The 19,803-nt window shown below is 35.3% G+C and overlaps 2 protein-coding genes across 2 annotated transcripts; both read left to right on the forward strand.

The window, feature by feature from the left end:
- The first annotated feature begins 1,302 nt into the window (after window positions 1-1,302).
- On the forward strand, window positions 1,303-18,359 carry Nup75 (nuclear pore complex protein Nup75). The gene is made up of 12 exons (XM_019059865.2): window positions 1,303-1,697; window positions 7,361-7,466; window positions 8,396-8,585; window positions 9,524-9,669; window positions 10,247-10,524; window positions 12,148-12,270; window positions 13,254-13,472; window positions 13,960-14,072; window positions 15,235-15,455; window positions 16,031-16,249; window positions 16,430-16,529; window positions 17,860-18,359. Exons 1-12 carry the CDS (start codon window positions 1,653-1,655, stop codon window positions 18,140-18,142), a joined length of 2,043 nt encoding a protein of 680 aa, XP_018915410.2. The 5' UTR covers window positions 1,303-1,652; the 3' UTR covers window positions 18,143-18,359.
- Window positions 1,716-5,543, forward strand: LOC109042896 (solute carrier family 25 member 32). Its single transcript, XM_019059866.2, has one exon. It carries the CDS (start codon window positions 1,991-1,993, stop codon window positions 2,951-2,953), a length of 963 nt encoding a protein of 320 aa, XP_018915411.2. The 5' UTR covers window positions 1,716-1,990; the 3' UTR covers window positions 2,954-5,543.
- Window positions 18,360-19,803: the final 1,444 nt, after the last annotated feature.

Genomic DNA, 19,803 nt, shown 5'->3' on the forward strand with positions numbered 1-19,803 from the left:
CTGAAGGTAAGACACCCAAAATTTACTCCGCTGAACGTGTAGGTGTCATTCTGAAGTCAGTTGAACTCAGACTCAAAAGTACCTAGTCTTTCTTGGTTGATGCATATTAAGTATTCCTCGAAGCTCATTCATCGTATGTTAGGGCACAGGTTAAGTCTTGGTCCATGGTAGAGTCCATGCTGAATAAGTTTATACACTTTTAGACTGTGACCGAAGATCCGCGATCTTGATTCTCCCATTAACTTTACAAGTACACATGACGTCAAACAATCTTCTATTGAATTCTAGAAATGTCTAAACTTATTGGGCATGTGCTCTCACTCATAAATGGTACTATCTGAATGTTGCTCTGTGGGCCAATTATTAAACTTTTTGTCAGTCCAGAGAGCAACTTTGACATCTTGACTCTTGCATTTAATGTCATACTAAAATCAAGGCAAAGGATCTTCTAGGGCACGTGGAAATTAGATCCATAGGTTTAGTGCAAAAAGTATGGTGGCCAGTGAATGCATCACACCTAAGAGGATACTTGAGAGTCAATTTCAATATGGATCACTCTTTAATACATCGTCAGCATGAATGACTTGACAAGTTATGATGCGTCTACTGAACAAGCGTGTACCTGCGACTGAAATAGATGAGAATGATATTTGTGTCTTGAGTCTTCAATTATTTATAAAATAAGGTTCATCAGACTGTGCGAGTACTTTCATCTGAAGCTCACGGTTGAGAAGAGAGAGACAACAATGCTGGGACCGTAATGAATGGTTTCAGTGCATGTCAATACATACAGATATATTAGAACATTGATCTGTACGTTAAAACTTGAGATTACGAATCAAACAAAATCGACCGAAATAAGTCAGAATACGCGAGCTCACCTGATTTGATTTGTTGACCTTCTCCTTTTCCTTCACAAGTCCTGTCTAGTAGAATCCTGTCTCCAGCTAGTATATATTCATCCATGCCAGCAGTCCCTGACCTTGCATGCATGCAACAATAACTCTGCAAAATGCAACCACATAAAATGGTCATGGTAAACATGGTGCTCCTTCATTTTCGCGGCAATCCTCCCCCCCTACACTATAGTCTATGTTTGCCAAGTCAGCTGCATTTTAGATATTTACAACAACGATATTACTATTACTATTACTATTACCGAACGAATCAAATGAAGAAGGAGAAGGAGATTGACTTCCATCATATCATTAGTAAAACTTCAATTTTTTTTTAGGCAATATCTTTCAAGTTGATTTTTTCAATCGAAATTTCAAATTACAAAAATCTATGAAAATTATTGACAACTAGACAACACTGTTACCGTAGTCAACGTCTCCTTCAGCCCTCCTCACGAACGTCAAATTTCGTTTTCAAAATATGGATCTATCTATCCCACTACCCTTTCATATCGTAGATTTTGTTCTAAATTCTCACTCCTGCTCTACCAAAGTTAAGCTCTGTGAGGATAATTGATCTCATTTCGTCTTCATTTTCTCGCTGCCGCAAGGGACTCTCACTCTAGCCGCAAGCCGCAACCAGCCACAGCCTCAACGTTCCATCACCAAGCCAGAATGCGCGTAATGAATTAGTTAACTTTTTAACATTCGCTCGGCCGATCATCAATATCAGTTTATGTGTTAAATTAACTCAGCATGGTTCGTCCTGCCAGAAAAGCAGAAACAAGCGCTCCAATCATTGTAAGTTTCGTTTAGTTTTTCTATTCTACTCCTCTACGTGTTTACATTTTTAGGTTATGTTGCATGTCTCCGGTCTCTCATGAACGCAGGTTGCCTGTCTCGTGCCTGAAGTTGAAAGTTCATTCCCTCGATAATGATTGAAATTCGTCCTTAGATTCGTCAGTTCGCTTGCCGTTTTCATCTCTTGTTATTATTTCTCAACTAACTTCAACCTCCCGACTCTTTGGAGTTCAAGGATAGTTTAACACCAAGTGACTTAGTGTTGTGTGTATGAAAGCATTACCCATTACATCATGAAATTAACTGAAGAGAATGAAGAGGACATTCCAGAATTTCCAGAAACTTTTTTTGTAGACTATGTGAAGTTGACTCATTTTGTCGCAGGAGTCTCCGGAGGTGTTGCATCAACTCTCATTCTTCATCCACTCGACCTCCTAAAAATTAGATTCTCAGTATGTGATGACAGGACTCCTGATCGCAAGCACCTAGGATTAAAGCAAACGGTACAATCAATCTATAGAACAGAAGGCTGGGAGGGCTTTTTTAAAGGTGCCTATCCAAACTTTTTTGGATGTGGTCTCTCGTGGGGTTTTTATTTCCTTTTCTATAGCGATCTGAAGAGTTTAATGCAAGGCGGAGATGCAACTAAAGATATTGGACCTTTCAAGCACATGCTTGCTGCATCAACAGCAGGTGCAGTGACGCTTGCCCTAACAAACCCCATTTGGGTAACCAAAACCCGACTGTGCCTTCAGCAGCAACAGAACAAAAATCCTCAACTTCACTATGCAGGCATGAGAGACTGTATGGCCAAAATCTGTGAAGAAGAAGGTTTTCGAGGACTATACAAGGGATTTTTGCCCGGTCTGCTGGGCGTTTCTCATGGAGCAATTCAATTTATGATTTACGAAGAGTTCAAAAGTTCATCCAATGTTAGGCAAGGAAGACCAATCAATTCACAACTTGATACTAAGGAATATATTTTGTATGCAGCTGTATCTAAGGTCATTGCCTCAAGTCTTACTTTCCCATACCAGGTGATTCGATCAAGGCTGCAGGACCAGCACCGTCGATACAGAGGATTCAAACACTGTGTTAAATTAACCTATGATAGAGAAGGCTGGAAGGGTTTTTACAAAGGTCTTACTCCTAGTCTAATCCGGGTGGTTCCATCAACAATTATCACTTTTGTAGCTTACGAGAATATTTCTTCGTTCTTGCGTAGTAAATGGACTAGCCATGAAAATGAAGCTTAAGGTTACCCTTGTCAATTTACTGTGTAGCTAGTGTTGTTTGTATATTTTATGTCTCGTACTCTCTTCATGGTACCATTTTTCTTTCGTGAAGTTGAAAAGTAGCTCTGAAGCACCTTGTTTATAGTGATTCAGGTTTTTTGGACTGTTGTGACGCAAGATTAACCAACCTCACATTAAAATTTGAGGATATAAAAAGCAGTTTATTAATTATGCAATATGAAGGTGAAGAGTCAGAGTCTAGACCAGTGTTTCACGAAGCAGGGAGTCAAGCAATACATTATGTCATGTATTAGTTGCTGAAAAGGGCTGATCTTCTGCAGATCATTGTTAAATGTTTCAAAAAATTTTAACAACCTCTGATTTATATGGTTTAAGGAAAGGCCGTCCTCAGTGTGATGGGACTTTTTAGCTATGATCCAGTCTAGCATATCAAGGAGAACAGGGAGTTATGCGTTTCGCCTGTGGTCGGCCCTCACCTTGGCTTCAGGCTCAATTTTTAAAACCCATCTAAAATTATTTAGGAGCAGGTATGATTTCTGACACGGCTGTTCATTTAGCACGAAACTTTAAGAGGAGTAAAATGCAGCTGAAGTATCGAGTTTTTGCCACTTTCCTACAATGCCAAGTCCTAATTTTCCAGTTCATTTTTCCTTGTGCGGTCTGATATCATTATAATATTATCGTAGAATGGAATCCATCAATAAATTCCTATTGACTTAAGTCTGAACATGTCTAAAGAGCTATATAGAAACAGTGTCCCATTTTCAACTGAAATTCCAATCAAAATAATGCATGCATTAATTCAATGTGAAAAAAGCAGTTATTCCTATTAATAGCAAATATGCAGCGCATAGATATTTTTTTGTCATTTGCTCTAACAATTATTCCTCAATAATCCCATGCTGATTTTCATTACTTTTTTGTTCTTTTCTCCCCTCACTATGACAGTTTCTTTAGTTCTATGTAGATCCTATCCTTATTTATAAGTTCAGGTGAATCACGAATTGACCTAATGTAAAATCTGTGCTATTTTCATCTTCATTGCTTAAACTCGAAGTATAGAGATATTGTACATATCCCATTCTGCTTTTGCTACCTCTGGTGTGAGAATCATTCGACTGTTAATTGTAGCAAATCCTATGTATCAACATCACTAGTTTGTGATTAAATATTTACCCTTTACTATCCAAACTTTATTTGAATCACTAAATATAAAAAGGGCACATGTCCAGAAAACCAAATTGTTCAGGAGACACAAAAAACTGTTTATTTCATGGTAGATATTTTTTTAAACATAACGACTTTCCAAAAAATATCTACCACGAAATAAACAGTTTTTTGTGTCTCCTGAACAATTTGGTTTTCTAGACATGTGCCCTTTTTGTATTTAGTGATTCATTCGGAAGTTTCATAAGTTCTTATGATCTGTTCATTTGCCTATCTCTAAGTCTATTTCATGTCACTTGTCACCCAATCATTACATTCAGCATTATTGTTATACCCTTATAATTAAAAAAGGCTAGTTTGACACCATGATTCATTCCTATGTAGTTAACTGTGATGAGAATGAATTAGATATTGAATGGACCAAGTCAAAAAAGTAAATCCTTGAAACCTGATTCAAGAGCCCTCTGGTCAGAAAATCCTCTAATTTTGAGAAGAAAATATTTTAAAGAGAAAAAAAAGCTCATAAAGTATAATTAATTCAAAGACTTTGTCTGCGATCAATACTGCTCCTCAGTTGTTCAATTTTCTGTTTGATGGTGTCGTGAGCTCTTCTCTAATATTGAAATAATGTAAGTCATAGTAAGGCACCCAAGAAATGTTTCTTTCTCACCCTCAGTTTCTTTCCAGCAATTATTTAATGCTGCTGTTAATACTTGGTCTTCTCTAACTTTTGTTGCAATTTATTATTTTAATTGATCAGCATAGTATTTTTTTTATTTAAAAAAAAAAAAAAAAAAAAACTCACCAAGCCTTATAAGAATTATCTTGTGCTAGACCAGTGACACTTGATGACATACCTAATCTTTATTGGTTCATGCATTCAAAATGTATGAGAAGCACTTGAATGAAGTTGAAAGCAGCTAGTGGTGTGCTTTTTTCTCCTCTTAGAGGTTCTGTGATTTGTGACAACAGTCTCGTCTAATGGTCCCAAGTGTGCGATCACCTGCTCTGCAGTTCCCTTTTTTCTGCCTTTTGTTTTATTTTGTTGTATTAACTGACAAAACCGTTGGAAAGGCAAATTCAGCTTCAGAAAATGGCAACATCAATGAGAAAGAACCATGTACCGACTAAGTCATTTTATTAAGAATTATTTTAATGTACCCTCTAATTTCCTGTAGATTTGTGTAGGTACACCATCTCCTCCCCTCCCATTGTTTTTTTTTTTTTTTTTAGGGGGGGGGGGGGGTCTTGAGATTTTGTAGAAAAAATTACAATCAATAAATCTGGATTTTGGATCTAATATAATGCTCTATGGTTATCACTTGTTTCACTGAAGACTCCTTGTGTGTAAAAGAAACAGTGTTTCTTAATATCTTAGAATTGTTCACCTCAACATGGAATAAATAAACAAGTATAAATTTAACTGTCTTGTAAAATTTCCTGTGTTTATTTTGATTTTAAGCTGAAACTATAAGAAGAAACCTGAAATTTCTCGGATTTCAAATCTCTGTGTGTGCCACTCATACTTTAAAAAAAATCGAGCTAGATTTTCTTAGAGCTTCCCAAATAATAAAAGTTGAAAATATCCAGCTTGATTTTTGTGCATCAAATTTTTCATCCATGTTAAGTCTCCCTGGAGACAAAAAACCTGTCACACATTGATGGAAATTTCCAGAAACATTTACTAAATGTTGAGAAAAGTCACCTCTAATTCACATTCATGGAGGTAGCTCTACTACTTTGATTGGTCTGTGAGAAGATAAATATAAACTTTCAGAGTATTTTATCTATAAAAATTAAATTGGTGGGGTTAATTGGATTGGTGCACTGTTACACTTAAAATTAATTCAAGAGTTCTTGTGGACTGATTTTGACAATGCTTGAAATGCTTGCATAAACGCTAAGCAAATCCAAAAGCTGAATGCTTGCATCTTAAAATAATCAGCTAAGAAATTCTTGCAATTTATATGCAGTGAATTGGTAATTGCAATTTTGGTCTCAAAAATAGTTGAAACTAACTTAATTTAGAAAAATTATGATGGCAGGGCATGCAGGAATCTGAGACAACAAATCCTCTTTAGACCAGTTCTAACACTGCCGTTTAAGAGTCTTAAAATACTATTTTGGGGGTTTCTGGGTTCTGGTCCAGGTGCGACATTGTAGAGCTATTAGGTACCTCTTTTTGACTGCTAGTTAAACTTTAACAGGCATTTACTCAAACTGCCTGACAAATTTTACCGGAGGTCAGACAATATCATGAGTTATTAGAACTGGACTTTGGAGGATTATTTTTGTGAGCCGTAGGGTCATAATCAAATAAAAAAGCATTGAATCAGAATATTTCTCCTCTTAAATAAATATATAAATTAAAAGAAAAAGATTAAAATCCCATCTACATAAAAGGTCTGACATGTATTGTGCACACCCAAGAAATTTGTGTATCTTCAGCACACCTACCCAATTCACACTAGGTATCAAACTTTGCGTTCAACCTTGAATGCAACTTGTCGTGATGGAAAGTTGATAAGTGTGATTACTGACACGAGAAAATGACAATTTTATGAAAAATTGAATGGAAACTTGAACGTGATGTCACATTCAACTTTTCTTTCAATTTTGCATCAAATTGGCGGCGCCAATCGAATGGAAAGTTCCTTGAAGAGTAATTTAATCACATTTTTCTTTGTTCAACTTTCCATCCATTTTTTTTATTGATTATGTCGGATGAAAAGTTTGATAGTGTGAATTGGGCTTCAGAATTGAGGGCTGCTCAGAAAAAGAGCTAAGAAATAACTCACACAGAGGATTCACTCTAACATTTCATATCACCTTCCATCTTCATGAGAGAGTAAAATCAGAACATTTAAGTCTCATCTTCGTGTTGTTTTCATTTTTGACCCATAATTCATTTACTCGAAAGAAGCAAACGATTTAAAGTATATCATTTGGGGACATACGTACTAGTTCCAAAAGTTTTTCCTAATAGGGTTCGTGAAATTATGAAAGCGCTGTAAAGCTGCTAAAATTGCCATGATAAGCTTCTGAACACATTATTTGCAATCGAACAATTTCAAGCAATTGCCATAATTTTTCCCCCTGAATATTTCCTGTATTTTTAGATGTCGGGGGAAAAATAATATGAACCATGCAGTTTTATTATTATGGTGCATTTGTTTTAAAATTTTTCTCAGGTATTTTACTCATGTATAGAGCACTCATGTATTTTACATTTTCTTTCAGACAATCCCCGATCCCGCGTGCAATCAGGTTGGACTGGCAGCCAAATGGGTTGGTATTGATAAACTTGCTGTCCATGCATGTGAACACAAAACCGTAGATTCTCCTGGTAAGTCAAGTCTCATTAAAGTTGTCATTTGAAACTCTCAATAATTTGGTCCAGAGTAATATCATATAGTCCCTTATTATAAAGACGTTTTCAATTCTCGTCTGCAGACAAATTTTTAAGGAGAGTGTTTGTCAAGTTAAGTTGAAAAATAATATTTTGGCAGGTAAAAGAAACTGTCTCAAGTAGCCTTAAGGTTGAGTTATGAGGAGTTTGGATTATTTTTGTGTCAAGAGATGATAATATTGCAACGTATTCTGCTAATTTTGAAATCTGAACTTGATGCATGAAAACCTTAAGTAGGTACTTAGCTCGCTGAAATTTACGTTATTTGAAACTGCTTACTTTCAACTGTCTTATCCTAGGTTAAAATGCAATTTTTACACATTTTTTTTTATACTCTCTTTAAATAGCAATTCTGATAATTAAAGGTTGATTTTTCTATTAAGTACTCCTTCTCTAATGAACGGTCACATTTTGACAGCGGAACTAGCAAACCACATGTATTGTTCGCGATATTGTACCTCTCAGTTGTATCTCTGCCTCCATTTTATTTTCTTGAAGGAGAACAAATCAACATCATTTCTTGAAGTTTTTTTCGCATTGAGTACAAAAATCAAGGAAGTCTTAAAGAATTGACATTGATTAAAGCTTCCTAGTTTTCAAAAATAAAGTATGATAGGAAGTCTACAGCTTCACAAACTGAGGTATGTAGTCCGGGAGTCACCTGCTAGTGCTCATTTATCTGAATCAGGCGACAGGAGGAAATTAGTTCTTTTACATGGTTTTTCTGTAATCTCTCCCTTCACACAAATCAAATAATTTCATCATTTCACTATACAAATGAAATAATGGGAAAATAAATGTAGATACATCTCCATTTCATGAAAGTTATAAATCTCTAATCCTGCATTTCTATCGACCTGTCACAGATTCGCGGAGTGGAGTAGCCCCAATCGACTCGAAGGTTCATTACTTGCGCCAGGATGTGGTGTTATTCGATCCCATTGTGAGGAAACTTGTTAATGAGGCTAGTGGATTATTCATTGCTGGTCAGTCAATACGTCCAGCCACTGGTTTGGAACCAAGATCAGATACCGTCAAATTAAGTAGACAGTACAGGTAAATCAACATGAAGCGCTTGTTTTTCTTCTCATTTTAGCTCATCAAACAGTTACACAGATACTTACATGAAGGAAACTATAATCAGCCTCCCCTTTTAAGTTAAAAAATGTTCAGAAATCTGATGCAGATAGAGAAACTTCATTTTTATCCTCATCTTGTAAAGTTTTTCCCCCTTGAACCTGCATGTATCATACGTGCGCATCAAAAGTCTTATTTGACCGATGTGATGCTGGGTGGCGACCCTTAATTTTCCATTCAGCCCTCTTTTCAGCTTTTTCGATTTTTTTTTTTTTTCTCAATTTTATTGTATAATGAAAAGACTCTCTAGTTGGGGGGGGGGGGGGGGTGTTTTATGCCCTCTATTGCACTCGGTGTAGGTATTCATTATATGTAAAATGATCTTCCAGAAAAAAATTAATGCGACTCATCGTCTCATGAATCTGACACTTGCAGATTGATGTCAACTGTAAATACTTGAGCGCAAATTTTCAGGAGAAAATGTTTGAACCCTAATTTTTAGTTTTTTCTCAGTGTTTAACCATGTTTTGCCCTGTTTTATGTGCGTTTTCCGGACATCACAGGGACTAATCAGTAAATGCAATCATGTAACTTATCAACTCGAATCCTTTATAACACTGTGAATATCAATTTTTTTACTTTTAATTTTATAGGATTGTCTGGAGAGGTAGGAGTTATATTTATTTCTAATGGCACATGTTGCTTAGAAGTACCAACAAGTCTAAGGGGAATGAATATTATTTACTTATTTATAGAAAAGTTTCTCCTATAAATTTTGGTTACTCCAATGAAAGCTAGTTTCTAATAAGTAAAGAAATACAGAAAAGAAGTAAAGAGCAGTTCAATTACTCATCATGCAGTATTTTGAAGGCTATTTCTCTCAGTCAATGATTTCTAATCTTAATCAATGTTCTTAGGTCGATTCTTCATGACTGCATAGAGCATTTACAAGAAGAATCCACCAAACAGAAAAAAGAATATTATTCAAGATATGTAGCGATTTTCTATAACATCGAGTTTGTTTGGCATCTATGTGAAATTCTCTACGTCGATGTTGTTGCAGGTGAGTCTGTTATTGCTCACATTGATTTTTTATTATTGCTCTCTGTTCACTTAGCTTTTGCTTGAAAGCGCTTAAAATCCTTTAATATCCTTGAATTTGTATTCGAATTATCAAATTCTCAAAAGTCCTTGAATTTCAAGGAAAATATCCCCATACAGGTATGCTAACAGTTCTTAAATTTCATAAAATTCAGTGATTTCGTGTAGACTATTCATATAATCAGTCCTCTTTGTGTCGTCAAGACTTCCATATCATTGTAGAATATTGAATTCTCTTTCAAGTAGTTTCCGAGTGAAAATTCTATGAATTACAATGCTTTTCAAATTTTTCTGTGTATCTATTCTTTGCATAGGTATGTTTGCAAATTGCAAGGACTTTTCTATTTTGCAGTTATTTTAAATCCTGTTGAAATTTCCTTTGGTTTTTGAAAGTCCCTGTCAAACTTTCAGGAAAACCCTACAAATTTCTCATAAGTTTTGATTCTACTCATCGTTTATCCTGAATTCTGAAAAGCTGTTTTGAATTGTTCTCCGTCAGTTTTACCTCCTCAAATTACAAGTTTAGTTTTCTGCCTCAGGTGATATTGTGTTACCACAACTCACGGACTGGATCAAGTTTCATTTCTCAGAACATGAGCGTATTGCAGATACCATCCTCACAGGATATGCCGGCTCGAGGGAATTGACATCCAGTGGTGCAGAAACGTTGCATCCGGAGTATTGGAATACCATTATTGGCTTAATCCTCCAAGGCAATATGGAACATTCGCGTGCTTTACTCCGATTGCATTCCTTGGCAGACACTGAACCATTTTTGCAAGCACATAAATTCTTGCGCTCCAGGCCTGTCTACAGTGTAAGTTTTCACACTTCAATCACCCAAGCACATAGGCTTTTTTTTCTACATGGCTATCAGTTCTCTCATTAATTTTCTCTCAACTATCTTAGACGAAAAGGTTTTTTTTTCTTTCTTTCTTTCTGTACTAATGAACAGACTCTGTTTTTCAAAGAAACAAGCCATTTAATCCCTGACCGGGGTAGACTTTCTCATTTTTAAAACTTCTTTTTACAGCATTTCAATTTTCAAAATCAGTTTTTACTGTGTCTCCATTTTTCCGCTCCAACTAAACACTTTCTGCCAAGTGGAGAAGTTTTTGCAATTTCTCACAGGTTTTCTGTTTCCTCAGTTAGAGAGAAAAATGGACCACTAGACAGGTCCCTTGATCAAAGTATTTCAACATGTTCACCGCCAGGCAGGCTGTTGATAGTGTTCACCATAGCATTACCTGTTCGCTAGAGATTCAAATTTTGGTATATTGCCAGGAACATTCTGATTCCAATGTATCCTCTACTAATGGTGTCACTGGGTAATGATGGTAACCCCTGTCATAGAATAAAGAGACTACGCCAACAGAAGCGAAAGCTCCGTAAGAACCTATGTTAACATTTTTTTCAGTTGCGCGGCCATCTTCCTACTTACTGAGATGATCACATTGTTGTCGATTGGCAACCTTATTGCGAGGTGAGAACAGCTGTTATCATTTGACTTGCCCGAACGCCACCGTATAACAAATCGCAAATGTTAACACTACTTACTGAGACACTCAACAGCTGAGACAGCTTTGTTGTCATAAAAATGGCCGTGGTTTTTGCTTCTGTTAGCGTAGTCTCTTTATTGTATGCTCCTGTGACTGTGACTAGCACATGAATTAAGATATTACGAAGTTGACTAAATACAAAAAGATTTATCCTATTCATATTTTATGGAAATGCAAAAAAAGTAATTAAAATCGGAGGGTGACAAATATAAATACCTGAAGAATCCTAAATTCAGTCAATGGATCAGCCATACCTGAAAATTGAGTCCTGATCAAAGCCAGACCATCTGTTCTCTGAGATTTCATTTTTTTCTTATCCTAGTGGCTTAGTATAATTGGGAGGTGAAATATATGAATAACAGGTTTTTTCTCTTCTTTTTTAAGTAAAAAATATATCATGCCTCAAGAAATTTTTACTTTCAACCTTGCCTTTATGGAGTATTTTTGAACTGGACCATTTTTTCTTTTGGTTGCAGGAAAAATTCAAAAAGTGCCCAGCCTTCTTATTTAAAAAACTTCTTTCCTCCCAAAGTGTTCATTAGTAACGATCTTTCTTTCTCCTTATTCAAGGATTACCAAGATTTTGTAATGAATGCAGAATTTTTTCCAACAAGTGACTACAAGACAGCGGTTGGTTGGTCAGAATATATCGGCATGTATGGGCCTTGATACAGGAAATAGGATATGAAGACATAGATGGTAGAGAAAGGCTCAAATAATAGTTTGTTTTCTTTTGTAGAAATGCATTATTTTTCTCCTGCTTTATGGTGCCATCATGTTCGCCTTAATTTCACTTGATCTAATGTTTAACTTCTTTCTTTCTCTTGTGGAATCGAGAAAGTATTTTTATAGTGAGCTGAAATGAGATGTGTAATTTTTAGGTGTATGGAGGACTGTCTCTCGGAGAGTTTACCATTCGTTGGAAAACATGGCAATCAACTGTTCAAAGTGAAATTCATTCTGGGACATTCTCATCGCAAAAACATTTACTTACCATCATGAAGGCAAGTTCTAAACATCGGCTAATTTACCAACCTCATGCTGCCCTCTATAGTCTATGATACGAAAAGTGGCATCGAGGATTGTCAGGTGAATGGCTTGATCTATTGTTTAAGGGTTGAAACGCAGGTTTTTTGGCACATTCAAAGGACTGGGTCACCGAATCCAATCAACCCTCAAACAACAGATTGAGTTGCTCACCTGACTCTGCCCCTCAACTGACACTTTTCATGTTGTAGACTACGGTATGAAAACCTACTAGTATTCTCAGCTTGCATTAGAATACAGTGTAGTTTTAGAATTCTGAACTTATTTTTTAATTCACATAACAATCTTTATTGTCTCAGCCACCATCTCACTCTGTTTGGTACAATGAAAAAGTAATGAAATCCTTGTCAAAAACAGCCCCTAAAAATGATACCACATGTCTGATTTTTTTGTACATGTTTGACCCTCAATCAGTCACAGAATTTTGATTTCATCAACCTATTCCAATCTCTATTCTGTAAGGAGCTCTATGATGTATTTGATTCAGCCCATAATCCTTCAAACTGACAGAGTGGGGTTTATTCTGTAAGTTGATACATTAGAACTTTTAAACAGGAATAATTGTTTTTACAGGTAGCGCACTAGTTTCAAAGGTACTAAGAGTAGGCAATATGGATGATGCCGAATCAGGGTGTTTAGCATCAGGAAAAACCTGAAAATATCAGGAATTTTGGCCGATCAGGAAAAGATCAGGAAAATCGGAAAAATCAGACGTTTTATCAGGAATTTTTCTTACGCAAATCTCCTCTGCAGAGAAGTCTTACTGCTTTTTGCCTACTGTGCCAGGAGTCGTCGCTACGAGTCGTTTTTACAAGAAAAATCAGGAATATCATATGAAATATCAGGAAAATATGAGGATTTTTCAAAATTAAAAAATACTAGACACCCTGTGAATGTTTGCTAGAAGTAATTAGTTTAAAAAACCATTTACCTATTTCAGATTGTGATCGGAGATGAGAGTATCACAGAGGTCATTCGCAAATATTGCAGCACCTGGTATCAGTACATGGTTGCTCTTTTGTTGTACACCGATCCAACAGTGAAGTCTTATGATCTCAGCTATCATGCTCAGCAATGTATCAATGCTTACGGGGGCCAAGAACGTCTGAAGCTACTGGATGTGCTGATCCTTGCTCTTCTTGAATCTGATTTACAGCAGGTAATCGTAAAAAAAAATTTGCCTCTCATCAAGATTTATAATCATTTGGAAATCGGCCATCAGGATTTATGGTTCTTGCTTCCAAGATAGCGTGGACCCAGACCTATTTTACGACCTTGTTATCTAAAGTCAGCTTGATGCTCTTTCAGAATACTTGGAAGACGTATGTTAAAAAAGGATCTTAAAATCCGGAAGAGACCTACTCAATACCGCTATAATTTTGTGAATTTTCCACTAAATGAGCTGAACTTGGTCTCATTTTTGAGTCAATAATTTGATTTTTATGACTTCATTTAGTTGTGTGGACTTGAATGCTTGGGTAGCAAATCACTGTAGTACTTTTTGGACAATCCATGAGCGTAGGACAGCTTTATTTTATTTTTTATTTATTTGTTTAATTATCACCAGATCTCAAAACTAAAATTGTATCATTTGTAATCTTGTAAATTTACAAGACTGCGTTCTGAATTTTTCCCTGTTTTTCCAGGTCATCCAAAAACTACAATTCACCTCTGACAGTGGCTGGGCAGTATCCCATTTGAGCAACTTGCTATATTTATGTGGTCGCATCTCCTTTGAAAAGAACTATTCTAAAGACAGGTGAGGATCTAGTTCATGTACCATTTTTCAAAATCTGATGAGTTATTTTGGCGATCAAAAGATTTGTCAATAGTTATTGACTCAATACAATGTTCCGTCGACATTTCATTCTTTCTGTTCAGAGGGTAGAAAACTTTTACTCCGAGAGAAGTACTCGAATTTTCTCTTTTAAAAGTCAGAAAATGCCCAAACTTCAATGTAATAAGCACCTGATACATTAATTAAAAAGCTTGGGAAAATGCCTGATCTCTTATTTAGCAAATCATGGAAAATGTGAGGCAGGAGCAATCCGGCAATGTTCAGAAGTAACTACCATCGTTTTTTTTCTCTCATTCCTTCATAAGAGTGGGAAAATCAGAAAATTTGGTGTGAAGCATATGATCTGGATGGCTAAAGTTGGTGGATCCTTCGGATTAAGTTGCAATCTTGGCTCCCAGTATATTAAAATGAAACTGAAAGACTGCCAATTCTTACACTGCATATTGCGTTACATACATGTTATGGTCGAACCCATTTTTCAATGAAAAACTTACTTCTGGCTGAAATACTTTTGACGGGGGCACACCCAGGTTTGATCAAGTGGCTAACTGATTAAACCTAGGTTTGATATACAAGTTGAGGATCACACCCATTTGTCAAACCTGTTAAAGGAAAGGGCCTGGTAAAAACCTAGGTTCGATAAATAAATGGGGTTAGAGGATTTTTTTTGTCTTCTATCATTCCTCCTAGAGTCTCAGTTTCATATTAACTTTTGGTCTCTCTTTTCAGAATTCTCAGTTTTTGTCCGTAGGCCCTTCCTTATCTTCATTAGTTTTTATCTTTCACGTCAAAGTATGACAAGCACTCTTTTAGCTTCAACCAATCACATGCTTTCAGATGATTATGTGATAATGTATGTAATCACCTCCATATAAAGCCTTGTATCAGATTTTATTTTAAGCTTCAACCATGATTCATGTCAGGCGCTTGCGCGTCCTCCCTTTTTTACAGCATCATGCGCTAAATTGAATATTTTAGTGCAAACTTTTATGAATCGTTACAATCTTCAAAAATTCTGAATGTAATTTTGCTCAAGTCTCTTTCAATCGTTTCTTCTTGTTCTCTCTCATTTAAAATTGATCGTTTTTAATCTTTTTTGACACCCTCCCTCATGTCTATTCAGTGATTCCATCCAGAGGCTGGACGAAAGACTTTTACTCGATTACGGAACACTCCTATTGTCACATCATTCGTTGTGGCAAATTGGTGTCACTTACCTCGATCACTGTCCTTCTGAAGGCAGGGCTCGGCTTGAATTATGTCTCAGTGCCTTGCCGATTGACAATGAGGCACGGGCTAAACGGATTATTCAGATCGCTCAAGAGAGGGAGATGGCAGATGTTGGTAAGTTTATCAATTGAGTATTTGTGAAGCTTAGGGGTATAGAAATGTTGTAAAGGTGGCTGAGGGTATTTTTCTTATCAGCATTGAGATTGTTTTAATCTATGACTTTCCAAGATGCTTTTATAAAGTCTTTTAACAAAATCACTATTGCAGGATATATATTTTTGTTCAAAAAGTATTTTATCATTTTTCATGGTCAAACTGAATAAAAACTTTAGCGGGAATGTCCGTTCATTGATGTCGCCAATCAAACAGTGAAGCTTTTACTTACCTCCCCTACTTTTTGCTTTATTTTTAGGCCTAGATCTTCATATTAAAAATTGTGAATTTCACTGCAGAAGAATAATTAAAGGAGCATCTAAAATATAAGAAATTTAGAAGCAAGTCTGTAATGAAACATTTTAAAGATCAGCCTTCCTTGATTCAGTGTGTCAACAGAAAGAATAACAAATGGACTACATCTTGGATTAGGTTTTGGTTGTCCGTAGAAAACTTCAGACATCATATTTTCCTCAGTAATAACAGAAGCAGCAGTTGAATGTCTATATTTGCCTCTTTTTGTTTTTTTCTTCCAGTGGCTAGCATTTGTAAAGTTCTTGGTATGAGATCGTTGAAACAGAATCGCCTTGGTAATGCATTGGTGTGGGCTTTTCGGTCTCAAGATTCTGCATTTGCTACTCATTTAGCTGATCTATTTCTGCAGAGGTACAACAAAGATGGGGTCTTTCAATCCAGTGACATTTTGGATCATCTAGGGTCTGCAATGTTGATTTGTGATCGTCTAACTTTCTTAGGTAAAATTTCATATTCTGTTCTTATCTTTTCTATCTTAACAGTACTCTTTCCTAATTTTTTTCCCTCTTTTTTTCTTTTTTACTCTTTCCAGTTATTCTGATTTGCAGGCACCATTAATGACTCTCTCTTTTGTTTATTAATTTTAATCAATTTTTAATTTTAATTGTTTCTTTTACCAGGTAAATACTGCGAGTTTCATCAGCACTACCGGAACAACCAATTAAAAGAAGCTGCTATTCTGCTAACTGAATTATTAGTTTCAAAATTATCACCTAAATAGTAAGTTGGTTTTTTTTTAATCTTTCTGCTCTAAAAGACTAGTTAACGCAATTCCTTGAGCGCTTTCTTGATTTTTCTTCTCTGTTAACAAACTATCCTGCTGCAATGAAGATACATTGGTTTTGCACTTTCACCATCAATATTTTTCTAAAGCATGCCCTCTTTTAATTTCAAATTTCAATTACTATTTTTATGCACTGAGTGCCAATACTAAGAAATATCTGATATCCATAATATCTCTAGTGGGGAACAGTAAGAATATATTTGTTGTACCTCTTCAGTTTGTCTTGAACTGTAAGAGGAATTTGAGTAAGTATGCAGGTATGAAAAATTATGGCATTCAATGAAGATGCCATGGATACGAAGACTTATCAACAGTGAGATACTTAAAAATATAGTCAATGAGATTTCTCATCCAGTCAAAGTAGTGTAGCTTTTAAAATTTGTATTTTCAGAAAATCATTACTTTGGAGATTGTTAAGGTGATTTTGCAAACGAGTTTAAAAATTCAGAGTAAAACAAAATTTCTCAATAAAAAGGGAAAAATCGCATTCGAGGACAATTTTCCCCCCAAGAGATATGCTCTTCGGTGCAACACTAATAATCAATGTACTAAGAATTTCAGTTTTATAATGAATCTTAGCGCTTATGTCTGAACGATTCGTGTGTCCAATCGCAATCTGTTCGTACTAATAATTTTGAGTTTTTAAAATTGATGATGATTTATCTGCATGAGGGATCTTATAAATTATATTCATTTTCATTCATAGAAAACTTAGAAAAAGACTACCTGGACCTGGGTACAGCCCACAGATGTACTTATTTTTCTGTGTAGGCATTCATTTTCTCTAACACTCATTTTAAAAGTTAGTAAAATTGAAAATTAGTCATCAATTTTCTTAATTTTTCAAATATTTATGAACTTCTCATTTAAGATACTACTGAGCTAAGTGGTTTATTTTCTGGGCCAATAGACAAAGTATGAATTATAATGCCCCACCACATATATTGTTGCGTAAGACTCACGCAGGAAAAATTCCTGCAGTAGCTGTTTTGAAAATTAACCAAGCTCGATGTAAGTGCTTACAATTCACATGCTTATCTATCATCCATTTGACTATTCTTCAGTCTAAATGCTAATCATCTCCTTTGAATTGATTCTGAAATTGTCATTATGCGAACTGTATTCTATGTGAAATTCTAAAGGGAGAATGTGCAACATGCTCTATTAATTCATATCTTGTGCACAGCCTTATTCTTATCTTTAGAAATAAAAATTGCCCAATATTTACTTTTAGAGAGATTGACTCATGATTTTATTTCCTTCCAGTTTCTGGTTAACATTACTAACGGATGCTTTACCTCTGCTGGATTCAGAACCGGAACCAATCCTCTCTTACTCCGACACTTGTCAGTTTTTGTACTGTCTAGAGGAACTGATATCTGAAAGACTGGACAGTCCAACATCCCAGTATTCTAGCCAATTTGAAGAAAAGGTTAAACTAATACGATTGGCTCTTGCAAAGAACATGGCTCGGACTCTCACACTTGAAGCTTGCGTCCCAAGCAATGTAACGGCAAACAGTACTATGTTGGGGATTCTAAAAATATAAGAAATTTTACGATGACGCTTAATCGGAAATTCGCGACGAGAAAAGATCTATCTCTCTCTTATCCTCTTACTTTGTAAATTTATTTTTTTACTAATAAGAAATGTAAGTATTCCTTTTTTATTTCTCTCAAAAATTGAAGTCATTCAAAAACTGAATTTTTATGCAATCTGTTGTCCCAAAAGTTTTTATGAAAATACACAATAATTGGAAACCTGCATTTTTTAATTTTCTTTACTCTTATTAGACTTTAAATCCATTCCCGGGACATTCAAACTATCCCATTGAAGGAAAAGCTCAAATATTATGTAAAGTATTATGTCTGGGTTTCTTGTGCAAACGCACCTGCTAACTGATTAATCTATTTGGAATGCTCTTGAAACTTGATTCTTTCTTCTTAGACTATATTATTCTTTAGTTGAGTCCATCAATTAATGCTGTTTTGATTCAGAAATCAGCAGCCTGGAAATGGAGGAAAGGGATGCGTTTTTCATTATTTTCCAGTCTAAGTTGACTATTTTGTTTAATTCACAGAGATAATATATAAAATAATTATTAAATGATAATTCTTCTAAAATCCTACATTAATCTGTATTTCATAACTCCAAAAGTTTCTGATGGGTGGAACAGTATGGTATTGGTTCGATATTACAGTAGTCAGTTTTGCATTCAATACAAATTTCATGAAGAGGGAAATTTTCTTCGCAGGATTTTATTTTGTGACAAAATCTCTCAGAGTAGTTTCCGTGTTGTTCAAAACATGCTGAAATGCAAACCTCGCCCTCTAAGCATATCTCAGTCCTCACTGTTCCGGCTTGGATTTGCTGTTCACAATATTCAACAGTTCCGGAACAGTAAACACATTTTATGCTCCGCGGTCCTCCAGTTAAAAATTGTGATATACTGTGCAGGTTTGCCATTGAAAATTGTATACTTGTCTTAAAAGTTGTCATTGTGAAGAATGTCCCCAAACATATGAATATAATCATGAGAATACATTTCATCCTAAATTTTTGAGCCCAGCTCTTTGTCCTCTTGCTTAGTCACCTGTTGGTAAAAAAATCAAATATGTCAATATTTTTTTTTTTTTTTTTTTTTTTTTTTTTTTTTTTTTTTTTTATATAAAGAGCACGATCTGTGTAAAGTATAAAGTATATTGCATTCGAAATTTTCGAAAAATTATTCAAAATTATAGTTGACCGTTAGCAAGAGCGAGTAATTCTTTCCTGGTGACGTCAGTCAGTTACTGCTCTTCAACCATATTTAAAAAATCTAGTTTTGCTTTAACTGAAACAGTCGTCGCAACTTGTTGCAAAAATATCGTTAAATTGTTGCAACTTTTTAACAAAATATTTGTCTTCAGTTTTTTTCAAAATAATTTTTCAGTCAATCTCTACAAGCTTTCATGATATCTTTGAAAGATCAAGACACCCAACTTGATTATCCTTTATGTAAGGAGAGGGAACACTTGTAGTTAAAAATTAAACGTTTTCACAAAAGCTGACGATTTCAAATTTAGTTGCATGGAGTTTATAATGAAGAGAGACACTTACTTTTTGGAAAGTTTGAAGAAATGAAATATGATGCCTTCAGTTTAACCAATCTCTCAATAAAGCGAACTTTTTAAGACTATCAAAGAAAAAATTCGCCCTTCAACATAAAAT

This window comes from Bemisia tabaci, chromosome 6 (genome assembly GCF_918797505.1).
Source record: "Bemisia tabaci chromosome 6, PGI_BMITA_v3".
Taxonomy (NCBI): Eukaryota; Metazoa; Arthropoda; class Insecta; order Hemiptera; family Aleyrodidae; genus Bemisia; species Bemisia tabaci.